Source organism: Mya arenaria, chromosome 10 (genome assembly GCF_026914265.1).
Source record: "Mya arenaria isolate MELC-2E11 chromosome 10, ASM2691426v1".
NCBI lineage: Eukaryota > Metazoa > Mollusca > Bivalvia > Myida > Myidae > Mya > Mya arenaria.
In genome coordinates this window covers 29,537,359-29,551,083 of record NC_069131.1, presented here as the reverse complement: position 1 = coordinate 29,551,083, position 13,725 = coordinate 29,537,359, and the positions used below count along the sequence as shown (strand labels likewise).

The 13,725-nt window shown below is 33.1% G+C and overlaps 1 protein-coding gene across 2 annotated transcripts in view; it reads right to left on the bottom strand.

Moving 5' to 3' along the window:
* LOC128205637 (E3 ubiquitin-protein ligase rnf213-alpha-like) overlaps positions 1-13,725 on the bottom strand; it is a 108,420-nt gene that overhangs the window by 28,522 nt on the left and 66,173 nt on the right. For both annotated transcript variants that reach the window (XM_052907441.1, XM_052907442.1), the window contains exons 49-66: positions 13,564-13,626; positions 12,522-12,631; positions 11,674-11,817; positions 10,923-11,079; positions 9,755-9,831; positions 8,938-9,079; positions 7,273-7,466; positions 6,327-6,512; positions 6,067-6,187; positions 5,640-5,813; positions 5,013-5,155; positions 4,676-4,889; positions 3,330-3,475; positions 2,656-3,023; positions 2,364-2,514; positions 1,793-1,958; positions 1,113-1,278; positions 3-175 (exon numbers count right to left, since the gene is read on the bottom strand). In XM_052907441.1, coding sequence (XP_052763401.1) covers positions 3-175; positions 1,113-1,278; positions 1,793-1,958; positions 2,364-2,514; positions 2,656-3,023; positions 3,330-3,475; positions 4,676-4,889; positions 5,013-5,155; positions 5,640-5,813; positions 6,067-6,187; positions 6,327-6,512; positions 7,273-7,466; positions 8,938-9,079; positions 9,755-9,831; positions 10,923-11,079; positions 11,674-11,817; positions 12,522-12,631; positions 13,564-13,626 — 2,895 coding nt within the window. The remainder of the gene's footprint in view (positions 1-2; positions 176-1,112; positions 1,279-1,792; positions 1,959-2,363; positions 2,515-2,655; positions 3,024-3,329; positions 3,476-4,675; positions 4,890-5,012; positions 5,156-5,639; positions 5,814-6,066; positions 6,188-6,326; positions 6,513-7,272; positions 7,467-8,937; positions 9,080-9,754; positions 9,832-10,922; positions 11,080-11,673; positions 11,818-12,521; positions 12,632-13,563; positions 13,627-13,725) is intronic.

Sequence of the window (13,725 nt, the reverse complement as noted above, 5' to 3'; positions counted from 1 at the left end):
ACCTTAAACTCTATATCATTGTCGCTGTTGTACAGCGTGTGCAAATAGTCCTCTACATAGCTGTCTACAATGTCTTGATAATCTTGGTCATCAATTTCAATGGCATACAGGGCTTTTCCTACACCACTTTTCAAAGTCAGTGCTTTGCATTCCGTGACTGTCTTGTCTTTATTATCTAAAAACAAGAACATAAAAAACTTACTAAATGACATCGTTGACATCGACTTACGTAAGGAAGACAACATAAGACACATTTGTTATCGTGATTTTGAGTATATCATATTTATATTTGCACCTCTGTTTCAATTTAAAATTAATGTTACTTTACAATGACAAACGGTCAAAATTTGTTTCCCTATTGAAGCGTTGCGTTTACATTGCAAGCAAGGAATCAATTCGCAAGTGTTAGTCGTAAACGTTTACAGTGAACGTAGGGTACTAGGGATTTTTACACAGTGAGTCACTTTACAATGTTCAGCCATCCTGTCCTCAATGTTGATATTTTTAAATTAGCAATTTGTATTAGTTTGCTTATCATGTTAGTATTTGTCTAGTATTTGCCCTTAAGAAAAAACATCGTGAGATCTAAACGAGCTAGACTTATTTAAGTATATATTTTATTGATCAGAGCGACAAGACCTTTATTTTCGATACTTAAATTAGCTGGGGGGTTTTCAAGATTAGACAATTAGCTGTAATGAACGACACATGAAGCGTTTAATTTCGAGTGTTATAACGTAATAACTAATTTCTCCATATAGTTGGATCACGATTGGGGCTCACAACTGTTGGGAAAGATGACGTTTAATCTATAAAAAGAGCTATGAAGTAATAAATAAATTCCGTTAAGTACCTGCTGTAACGCCATTCAAAATTGTCGCCCGCGTACGCGCTTGTGAAACTCACAGCCCTTAACTATTAGTAGGCTAGCATTGTGTTGACATTCAAACTATTGAATGGTTTTGTTGTATGAACATTTGTAACCTTAGAACAGTCCTATAAGTTATGCATCCACAAATGTTTAAACAATAGTCGTTCCAAACGATTAAATGGGATTTACTTTATCAGATGTGTTCAGGCATGTAAATATTTGATAACAATGGGTATATTACCTGTACCTCCGGAAAGGTTTTTAAAGTGTAAGTTGCGTCGCATGGCATCGATATACCGTGATATTACCCATGAAAATGGAAATGTGGCACTAAACAAGTGTCCCTCGTATCCTGAAGAGCCGATTGCAATTTGGCCATCCTCCTGTGTTGATCGAATGTCATCAAACTAAAAAAGTTCACCAATGTAACGATATGTTCAAGTGACAATGAGATTAAACATCTGTAAAAAGAAATCTATTTTTTAACTGCTATTGTCATCTATCATATTTTAAAAAAATATGTCTACTTTTCTTAAGAACAAAATGAATTTAGCATAGATAAATTGATCACTTCAGCGTCTCCTTAAAACGATCAGACTTAAAGCGAAAACTAGATTGAATACTCAACTAAATGTATAAATCTACATTAACACAATAATTAGAGGATTTAACAAAAAAAAATACAACTTCTATAGTGTTCCGATTAGTATATGAATATTGACCAAGCAATTATTAACAAGATATACTTAGGGCAAAATGCAATAATGCAATGCGATACACTTTCGCTTATTCTCTTTAACGAATAATTATGTACAATTCAAAGAAAACAATCTTTGTAATTATAGGAACTCGGTTTTTATTTAAGCTAACACTATGGCTGTGGGCTTCAAATTAATTTTGTAAAATATATGATTGTCAAACCTTGATATCTATTGCTCTCGGTGTGTTGATAAACTTTAACCAGAGTTGTGTCCGCCATGTATCTTTTGATTCAATAATTTCTAAGTTTTTGTCCGTATCCAAGTAGGCAATCAAGCCAGCAAAAACCGGTGTAACTTTTGCGCACATGACTTGGTGGCAAGAATTTCTGAAATAAATTAATTTCGTTTGTGCACTGCTTATTTTTAATCATACACACGATGTTATTTAAAGGAAGTAACATCAATGGTCGGTTTACGTACCATTTACAACTATTAATTTTCATTAATTATTTATGCTTGTATTAGCAAATGACATTGAAAAGAAGACATCTTGATGATCAAGTCAATGGAATGCATGTAAAAGCGGCTACTTTGTATATACGGGAGCGAAAATTATTTAGGTGTTTTAATTTTGTCGGCTCAAACTTTTGCAAATCGTTTTACCTCTAGCTGGCTTTAAGCAAATCAAATCATTATTACTATAACTTTGAAGTTAAGAACACATATCAATCTGCGTAAGGAACTGAAATTCTTCCAATTACGTACAGCTATTAACTACAATGAAATGATACCTTAATGTGCCTGCTTTATTTATTTTCGACGTTGCCGCTGCCTCCTTTGCCATCCAAGCCTTAGCCATCATTTCCGTTTCAACTGACTGTTCCTTTTCAGTAAGAAGTTTTGCGAGGATCATTTGCAAACCATGAAGAAAGTCATTCTGGTCTATAATAAATTTAATTGTGAATGGATGTACATCTTCAAATTTAAGCCAATCAGCCCGAACGTAGTTGCTTTTTGAGGCATAATATATTAGATTAAAATACATAGAATTAAATAAAACAAAAAGTAACTGAGAAACCTTACCAAATCCTGTTGATTTATTGATATTCTTTAGCAAAACTTCGACTCTTTTAGTGCCGCGAGAAGAGTCTGAAATGTCTTTCACCATTGCGGCGGCAGATTGCACACACTGAACGACGATGCCTTTCACTCTTATTCTTGGAACTTGTTTGCATGTTTCGACTAGACCTCTACCTAAATCAGTTTTTTCCATATTAGGTGGTGTTTCCGATCCGTCTTTCTCCGAATTAACAAGGATTGTCTCTAACAGGTGTGTTTGATCTCTTTCCGATTCCGAGTTGGTTTCTTCTTTGACCTCTGAGTCACCACGACGTTCTTCATGTGCAGTTGGTGAATTAATTATAACATCAATGTAGACATCTTCGTTCACACTAAAAATAAATTTTACTTTTGCATTAAACAGTACTCGATGATATAAAGTAGTAACTCTTTACATCAGTTGATACATATTTACAAACACACATGTTGATTTTTTTTAATACACGGTTTCAATTCATTAACATATTAACTTAATTCTTGAAATAAGAAATATAATGCATATGTAGGTACACATTTGTGGAACGAATTATATGGAGTTCCATTCTCTATGTGATTTTTGTAAAGACAATTAAGTTTGAATAAATAGTGTTAAAACTTTATTTACTTTAAAAGTTTATTTTAACAAAGTAAACACTTACTTTGTCGATTCATCGTTCCTCGTTGTTGGTAATGTTGACGCTGTGAATATGCTACTCACAGATATACCGCGCATTTCATGAAGTTGTGGCATTTCTATGTCTTCGGAATGCAAATCATCTATGTGAACTGATTCCCAAGTACCACACTGAAAATCGAGCAGTATACCAGTACGGTTTGTAATTTCAAAGTTCTATGTGGAAGCGAGTGTATGCAGACATATTGATATTAATGAACTTTCATATGCCAATCCTACATGGTATGTTTTCCACATACAGTTAATACATATCATTAGGCCAATTGAATGCGGGACATAATACGCAGTACCGTGCAAAAATGCATTTTGTTCAACCAGGTGACTTTGTGTGTGAATTATCTTTCAATAACTTTGTTGAGCACCAGCTTATGTTACTTTTTTATGTCCTCATTAAAAAAGTCATGTTTGAAATAAATATATTATTGGATTTCATTAACTTGTTACCTTCTGTAGGTTAGAGTGTTTAAACACATCTTAAAAACAATGCATACACTTAATATTAATTAATGCCACAAATAATGTGTTTATCATGACACAAACTAAAGAACTTATGAAACTCTAAAAATCGTTTGCTTCTGTTAAGTTTGTCCAACGCCTATAACTGCATTGATTCTTTTTAATACAAATTCGTATATTAAGGCTGCTAGTTGAATGAGTTGGTAAACCAATCTTTGTGCCAAGTTTCTTTGTTTGCCCATATTGTTGAATAAATTATCGAACCAACATGTATGGGTGAACGACAACCTCCGTAATTTATGTTTAATGATACCACGTCATAACATTCCCCTTTTCTCGCACCCACAGAGCTATATAAAATAGGATGATTGTAGCAATTGAAAATGCTTAATGATTCTAAAGCAAAAAGAGGTGTTGTAATAGTACAGCTCACATTATAAAGTTCATAGCATTTCAATTGGGTCAAAACTATTATGGCGTTTTTGCGCAGATTATAATTGATTCAAACAAAATTATTCATGACTTTGAATTTTGCTCCAATGGTCAATGAAAACATGTTTTTAAGAAAACCTTGCTGACCCGACCTTCGACATATTGAACACAGAACACGGCCAATTGCAAGTGAAATTATTCTACAGTTTTCTTCAAATTGTACTCGTCTAACATGGTAAACCTACCGCTGAAAGACATTGTATTAGCCCCTTTTTGTCGAAGTGTGCGATAAAAATTTACTGAAATATGATTGAGTTTTCATTTTTTTCTACTTTCTAAGTTGTAGAGGAGAGCTGAGACAAACCTCTTTTTTTTCATTTTGTCTTAAAACAGATTTCCAATTTATTTAGTGTTATTCTTTACCTGAAATCCTTTAAAGCATCCACCAGCTTTTCTTGGAAGCTGCACAACAATAACGCAATGAACTTTTCCTTTTGTTTGCAATCTTTCGTGCATTTTTTCCATCTCACCAAGGACACCAAATCTAGCACAATCAATGAGATTGGCATTTTCGTCGCCGGCTGCGCATTGAATCAATATTAAGCTTGGGTCATCACCTTGTTTATGCAAATGTTGTCTGAAAACGAAAATAAAAGTTTTGCCTATTGTAATCAGGATTAATTCGACAAAGTGCATTCATAATACAGCAAGCCAGATCCTGGTTTATATATATTTGTATAAATTAGGAACAAAGTCATACTGGATTCTGCTGGAAAATTGCTGCTCAGTTTCCAATGAAGTGAGTGCCTCGATAAACAAGATATTTTCCAGCTGTATCCCTGTTGCCTCACTTATTGCCTCTTTATGGTGTGTTCCGGATAACAGCTTCGAATGCGTTGTAATCTGTATCATATAAGTGTCATTTTGCGATAGGAAATCGACACTAATACGAGTATGAAACAAACTGTTACTTTTATCATATCAATTATCTATCATACAAAAGTGAAATGTTTTATCTATACCACGATTATGCTACAATCGAGTCATTATTTCAGTTATGTGTGTTTCTATTCACTGTCAGTCTGTAGGACTCATGGACAACAATGTCAAATCAATTAGTTTACTTTCCTTACATACATATAATTATTATATTATATCCACAATGCGTTTTCAGTCCGTAACGAAATATCCGATCCAAGGACACGTGCGTTAACCGGTATCGAGGCTTGGCGAGCGTGCCCGAGGGTCGGACTTTTCAATCCGGACAGGAAAAAAACATAATTGGTCATTTATCTTTCATACAAATTAACAATACAGTAAAATCGAAAATTAGTGTCGCGTTCATCGAATGATTCAGGCTTGGTGGTTTCATCGTTAATCGTTTTACCTGAGCAAGGAACTTTTGTCCGGATTTTATTTTGGCGTCAAGAAATCCAACAAGGCTATCGTGTTGTTTACTGTCAAAATAGTGTTTCGCAAGATTTTCTTCTGTTTCCTCGTTCCGAACGACGCACTCCGGTGTTGCACATGAAAGGATAACTAGCTTTGACTTCTCTAGTATCTGTATTTAGAAAAATAATAACGATACAGCATTACATGAATGGTAATGCTAGATAACATTCAAAATACAATGACAAATAAAAAGTTACTAAATAACACATGTCATTTTAGTTTAAAGTATTCGGATTACTTCAATAATTACATTTTGCTTATAAATCAATATGTTTGCTCATAACTAAATACGTTTGGTTATTCTTAATGGTTTCTGTACTGTGGCGAAACACTAAGTCTTAATGTTTGGAAAAAGGACTGACTTCTTCTGTAGTTGCTCCTTTGTTTTCGAGAAACATTTGCAAAATGATTCCTGAGCATGTATCTTCGTTGTAGCTGATGAATCCATCTTCAATTTTGGACTCCCCGTTGCCACCGGGCCTTCTGATAAAACGTAAAAAATAATCTTGTTAATTGCCTGTCGTTTATAGCTAAGAACATTTTGTGATTATTATTTTAAAATACATCATACATAATTAAATGAATTTACAAATGCATGATATATATTTAATGAACTCAAAACCTTAATTGCCCTGCGGAAAACCGAGCCTCCACGTAACGTTTTGCCCAGTTCTCTAACTCTTTAGCAACTCTAGTTTGCTGCTTATCAAGCAAGCCGTCACTGGTAAGAAAATGCTTTTCCAACCGGTTTATAAGCGGGATAGGAAATTTCTTGTAAACGGTGAGTTTTTCAGCAACAACAATGAGTCTGAAATTGGACGCTTTGTATATTTATGATGACCAAAGAGCCAACTATAAGCATATGCTAAATTTCCATTGAAGAATAAACCTTAAAGTAAAGATACAACGACAGTTTACACATTAAAATATACTTTCGCAATACTACTCAAATGAAATAGCCGTTTGCTGAAATTTAAATGTTTTCGAAAGGAAATGTTATATAAATGTTTTTGAAAACAAATATTGTCATTTTCTTTATTACTGCATTAATCAGTTGATTCGTTAGATTGTGTATTTCGTTTTTCTTGCGTAAAGTTATATTGCATTCGATTTGCGGTCTCGTGCGAAACGGACATTGCACAAGTAAGTCGAAGTAATACAAAATCACACATCAATCAACTACTCTAATATCCCCTGTAAATGAATACCAAACATTATCTTATCTGTGGTGTGTAACTGACACAGTATAACGTTTGTGGATTTTCGAAAAGCTGTAGAGAAACATAATCCTGAGAATGGTAATATACAGATACAAACTGCATAATACAATATCTTTAAATGTGACTTCAATTAGCTCCGTGAAAATGCTTTTAACTGAAGCGAATCACCTTCAATATTAAGATAGCAATTCGACCTTTTACATTTAGTTTAAAAGATCATGTTTTATACATCATATAGAATCTGTAAAATAATGCAGTATATAAAACCCCAACAATACAGTTTAACCAAACATTTAATTTGAATGTTTCAGAAACAAAACGCAAAAAACATAACTAAAATGTTAGGACCTGAATTCTGGGTGAACCTGGCATTTGACTCTGTGTGTTCCTAATCCAAGGTCAACAAATCGCTGGCCACCAAAGTACACGTAGTACTGGTTCAATGCGTCATAAAGACTCACATAAAGGTTTTCCAGATTCAACAGTACCACAGTGTTGCCAGTTTCCATGCAAACCTTGATTTTGTTTATGTTTCTGCAAATCTGCAGATAAATAATTTATGAATGTTATTCGTATTTAAGATAAAACAATATCTTAAAAGATAAAGCTAAAAAAACGCATTCAAAAGGTTTGCAAAAAGAATAACGCTAATTAGATATCGTGTTTATACTGAGGAAACAATGATTTAGGACTATAAATCTAAGTGACTTTGAAACTAAAAAAAAGAAAAACTCTTTAAGTAACCTTGACTGTACATGTATGTTAAAAATTGATTTGGCAATAAAGTAATTAGTCGATATGAATAAAGAGTACTTTGAATGACTAGTAGTCTTTCGTCGATTTCAATGCTGCAATCTTACAGGTTGAACGTTTTGACAATTTTTTTTGACTTGGAACGAGCCAATTTTGGCGACAATGCATGGAAACCAATTATATAAGACTGCTGATCAAAAGTTAATTCGCAGATAATTATATTTAAGTTCAAAAATTGATGTTTATGCATTTTTCTCAAACGGTTTATGCCATAAAAAAAAATCGAACGGAAATATGAAAATCTGCGATCTGATCTTTTGTCAGAAATTCTTTATTATTGGTTTGCAGATATTTATGCAAAATTTTGTTCTTTCCAAGAGAAAAAAAATGTAAAATTATAATATCTGTGAGAATGAAGCTATGAAGGATTTACTGTGATATTTGTTTGAATAAAGTACTGATTCTCAAGGACTTAATTAATTTTTAAACTATTGTTTTATTTGCATTTATTTCGCGTATGAAAAAATATGTATATTTGTCAGCATATATAAAAAGTGAAACAAATGTACGTAAATAGTTCCTCAAACATTTGAATTTTTAACTTAATTTATACAGTTTAAAAAGATCATCGTTAAGACATCGATGTGTGCTCCTCAGCGCCATCTTGTTCAATGATATAGAATATGGTAATAAACCTTATACTATTTAGGGCTGGACGCTCTAGTACATACATTCCTTCATCCTGATGTTCAAATATTACTGTCAAGGTTCATTAAACTTTAATTGCCACAGAAATATATAACATTGTCTAAATGAAGCTAATTGACCTATAAGTAAGACCTGTGCTTTTGAACCAAGAGAACGAATGTTATTTGCGACACAATCATGCTGCTGTATATTTCTGTGAGCCTTGATTGAACTTCAAAACAATTTAATCATTCTACAGTTGGGACACGATAGTAACAGACGAACGGCATTCCAGACGGAGAGTGTGACTATTGTTTACCTTATTTGGGACACTTTGCATTGAAACTAGCTGATTATCTTTGCATCTTTGCATTATAAAATGTGTCAGTTGGTACGGTTTTCAGCAAGGTACCATATATCAATTTAATAACTGATATGAATTAAGTATTAATCTGTTTAAATAGACGTTTAAGAATTTATCATAGGCATGTTTTGCATTACTACACTGGTGATTTTCAAACTTAATTTCATTTTGACGGTAATTGTATAACATATTATAATCATTTATTATACCTGTGTATATTCTTGATCTCCCCTGAAACTACTTCCAAATATGATAATAGGTCTCGAAACTCTGTCGTTGCTCAAAATGTGTTGCTGCATGAGAGAAACAGCTCCAAGATTGTCAGCCAATAAAAGCGGATAGCGGCTCTCACTAGATTTTAACAGACAAACAAGATAGTATAGTATTTAACTTAAATCTGATTTTTTATTGAACATTTACCCCTCCCTACATTCGAGGTGTCTTTTAGTTCTTTTTCTCTCGTTTCTATAAGAGAGGGAAAAATGTTATTCAGTTTTTAGGCTAAATAAATCAGGTTTCAAATAAGCCTGTCCTATAAAACGAGTTTAACTTAAAATTATAAAAAAATAACAGTCAATGACGCTCAGGAATTTCATTTTGAATATGTTTTGGTCAAATTATTGGACAGCGATGAAAAAGATGAGGAAAAATAATTGTTATATAAACTTGAATATGCTTACTACCTACTGTACATGAAAGTCAAATTTACCAAAACATTTGCCTAACCTTGCTATAGCATTTGTTTGATATCCCATACACGATTAATTTAAAAAATAATCAATCATAAAAATAGTTAGGATATTGTTGGCAAAATCCGTTTTTAACATAATTTTTTTTTATCATATTATATGAAATCCTTCGCTCACCAGCATCCGATGCAGAATTATGGCATGTTCTGAACTTCTAACATTGTCTTTATTTGTGCTTGTTATTTTTTATATTTGTGTAATTTCATGTAAGTCACTCGCCTGTACATTTTCAAAACACAATTTTCAATCGTGGCTTGAAAGTTTAAGCCAAACCTACCCGTGTGTCTCAAATGAGCCGAAAATGCACGCATTAATAAGGCCCAAATGGCTGCAATCAGGGTCTGACTCAAGCACCTGAAAGTTAGAGCAAACGTTGTTGAAACTTGATATTACCTCCATTCATTATTTGTTAAACTTGCATTGCTTAAACCAATATCCAAGGTGCAAAGGTTCTGTTTGTTAGAAACATACAATCCATCAAATTACACATACTGAAAAAATGTTTTAAAGTTGACAAATGATGTTACAGAGGCGCAATTTGAGAAATGCAGAATGCATATAAATATTGACTAGGTAAAGTACCTTAGCCCTAAACGTTTTCTTTTGAACATGAGTTTGTAATTTTATGCAAAGAAGATATTGTATAGGGGTATAACAAAACAAAACACCAGGAAGAGCGTCAAATCCAAACATGCGTTTCCATGGTAAGATAACTAACATGCAGCCGCGTGCAAATCGATGATAGTTTTGCTAATTATGATAATTACTTGTTAGAATTAATTGCAAGGCAGACTATTCAGAATTGCAAAGGCAACTAAAGACATTTCCCTCCGAAACACAACGTCTCAGGACATTTCATCCCAAACATAGTGTGCAGTGGTTCGTTTAACACAAAATAAAGCTTGGTATTGAGGGTTTTGCTCCTGCCGTAGTGGGGCAATTAAAGGGATATGCAAAAGCATATTTAACTACTGATTGTTTGTCTTGTACAATGATTCAATCGCTATTAGACTGCTTAGTGTTGCATCTTAGCCTACTCTTTGACAGATGGTCACAATGCCACACTTTTTCATATGCAGGTGATGTCTATATCTGACCTTGGAGTACTTTTTTCCTTTTATACTTCAACGGATAAGGCTTTCAGTGATTGTATTGGCCGTTCCAAAGCAGTAGCAAACTACTCATGAAGGGACAAGCGTTAAACTCCGTATTATGTTTAATTACATTGTTTTTCTATGGTTTCTTTTGAAGGACCAGCTTGTTGACAAAGGTTTGGACAGGTGTCAGATTGGGTGCCCATAAACTAGCTACAACTACCAGTGCATCCTTACATGTGTTCACAGTCAAGGCGGTTACCCAAACATTTACCAATGGCGATATTTTGTGTTTAATAATTGTTGTAGTACTGCGTCTTTCTAATTGTATTCATTTGGCTATTCCCTTACCGTCTCAGTTGTCTTGTCTTGAAGATTTTCTCTGAAATGTTTGACTGAATCAACTTGCGGTAAACCGCCAAAATTCCGCTTAATACAGTGCTCCAACTCGTACCAAGTGGGGTTTTTTCGTGATCGCTCGATAAATGCAAACAGCATCTTGATCAAACTGTTGGAAAAATGTTAAAAAATATAAAGAATTAATGATCATGGAGAATGAATAATTTATGACAAATCCTTATGATCAACATCACTATCAACACTAAAAGCGCATGCATGTGTATGAACAAGGTACTATGTATATACGAGTTCTTTGCTTTGTAAATTGTTATCTTTGTTGATGTTGGTGTGATTTAAGTTCAAATACGTTTCTGAATCATAGGAATCGAAGCTACACATCAAATCTATGCAATGAGTACAAACAAAACCACTTTAAATACATTATCAAGAGAATATATTTGGTGGAATTAAGCTTGCATGAAACGGACTGTATTGTAAAAGTCACTTTCTTTTTGATAATTCATTAATAAACTATTAATTAAATGAACATACATCGAATGATTTCATATAAAACTAAAATAACCTTTATATTACAATGCATATCAAATATTATTATATATTGTACAATACGAATGTGTTTTACTTATCTAAATGCTAACACTACTAGTATACGGGAACATGGGTATGTATTCACAATCAAACAGGAGTAATGATAGTAAAAAACAGTACATTCAACTTAATGTATGGTACCCTATCAACATACCTATAAAAGTCTCTCAGTCCGTAAAATTCACGCAATACAACTGTCGCTTCGTTAAAAACGTGCAGATATGACGTCGCAAGTGGTTCTATCAGAGGATCAATTATACGTTGAAGTATTTCGTCATTCGAAGACCCACATATTCCTCTGAGTATAAAAAATAAGAATAATGGAGGAAGTCACTTTTTAAGATGATGACAGTTTACAAACTACAAAGCCAAAACCTCATGTTATTAAAATTCGCTTCGTTGAAATGATATCGGACAAGCCGCTAAGATATCATTCTATCTAGAAGCAACATCCTTTATTAGCGGGAACTGAATTGAATGTTCGAAATCGGTTTGAAATGACAGCGCTGAGATGTAAGACTTTTTTAAGCCGTCAGCACTGTACGTTAAAGGAAATCACACGAATGTTAGAACTTGAAATTGTATAAACACAGATTTCGAAAGTAAAACTAATTTGTTTACAACAGGTTACTTGAAATACATTCAGGGAAGGTGGTCTTTCGGAAGCAAAACAAGCATCAGAATCTATTGAATTGAAACTGTTCATTGGTAGTATCTTTTAATAATAATCTGTCAGGTCAATGAACTACAACAATAAATGTACAGTCTTTAAAACATATTACACAGTAGAATAGTTTAAATGCATATTCGGATTTCGAGGGTAATCGTTTTCTTGTTTCTTTACTTATGTTATTTACAATGACAGTATATGTTTTAAATAAAATTAGATTGAATTTGTGAATACGTATTGACTTATGATGTAGACTAAAACGAGTGAGATGACCGGCTAGAAAAAAGTTTTCACTGTTTAATTTTGCAACAAGTAAATTTCGAAATGAATACCTTGCTGTCTCATTCAGTTCCTTTTCATCAGGAACATCTCGCTGCACAAATATTCCACGATTCATTTTTGCAGGATCAAGTGCCCAATTAGACAGCCCAATAAACGCAACCTAAAATAAGAATATATATATATATATATATATATATATATACATATATACATATTCAGTATGCTGCTACGCGCTTACTCCAAGCATATAAATTGTAAATATTTGGTTGTTTCATTTCAAAAATTGGGAACATGTACATAATACAAAATTAATGTTTGATTTATCGTCGGCTTTCATGGACTGTTAATATAAATGCTGGACGAACGCAAAGAAGTGTTAATTCGGGGACATTTGGTCCATTTGGTTAATTTTGTACGCCAAAATGCGCACCTGAAATGAAATAGCCGCTTCTGTCTTTTCAACAATACCAAGATGAAACATTCTCAATTATTGAATAACTGGCGTATTTGAAGCTGAATAGTGATACTTATAATACATAATCCATTAACATCTATTTACTTATCGTGCAATTAGATATGAGTGGTTATTACCCTTTTGCAAAAGTTACCATTTAAAATTATTCAAGCTGTAATTGAAATCCTCATTGACACAATTGTTTATGCATATTAAAACCATGGGCTTTACGTTATCATGAAACAGTAACCATGAAAATATATTATGTTTTTTATTCAAATTACCTTTTTCGATTTGCTGAAAGTTTTAACTCCCAAACCTTTTAAATTCATTCGAAATTTCTTTGACCGTCTGTGAAACACAATACACTATCATAACTATAAGGATTAGCCCACACAATACGCCATTATTTTATTGCACGCAACGGCTTAAATACGTAAACTGAATGTTACCTCCGCACATGTTTTTTGAATCGATACGGTTGCTAACAAAGATAAAATGAATGACATGTTTTGCATTAACAATTGTTGATGATCAAATGGTACAAAAACAAAAAAAAACTTTTTTTCGCTTCAAAACATGTTGACGTGGTGCATTCTTTGGAAAAAACAATTTGGCGAATCAATTAATACATTTACCTTCTTATAGTCCTCAGGAATTTCATCCCCTTGACAACCATCTTCCAGAAGTGGATGTAATGTCTGCATTTCATTAACATTGCCATTTAGTAAAAGACTATTGTTTATCAGTATCACAACTAATTTCGTTTTATCAAATCAATAAACCCTGTTCAAATCTAA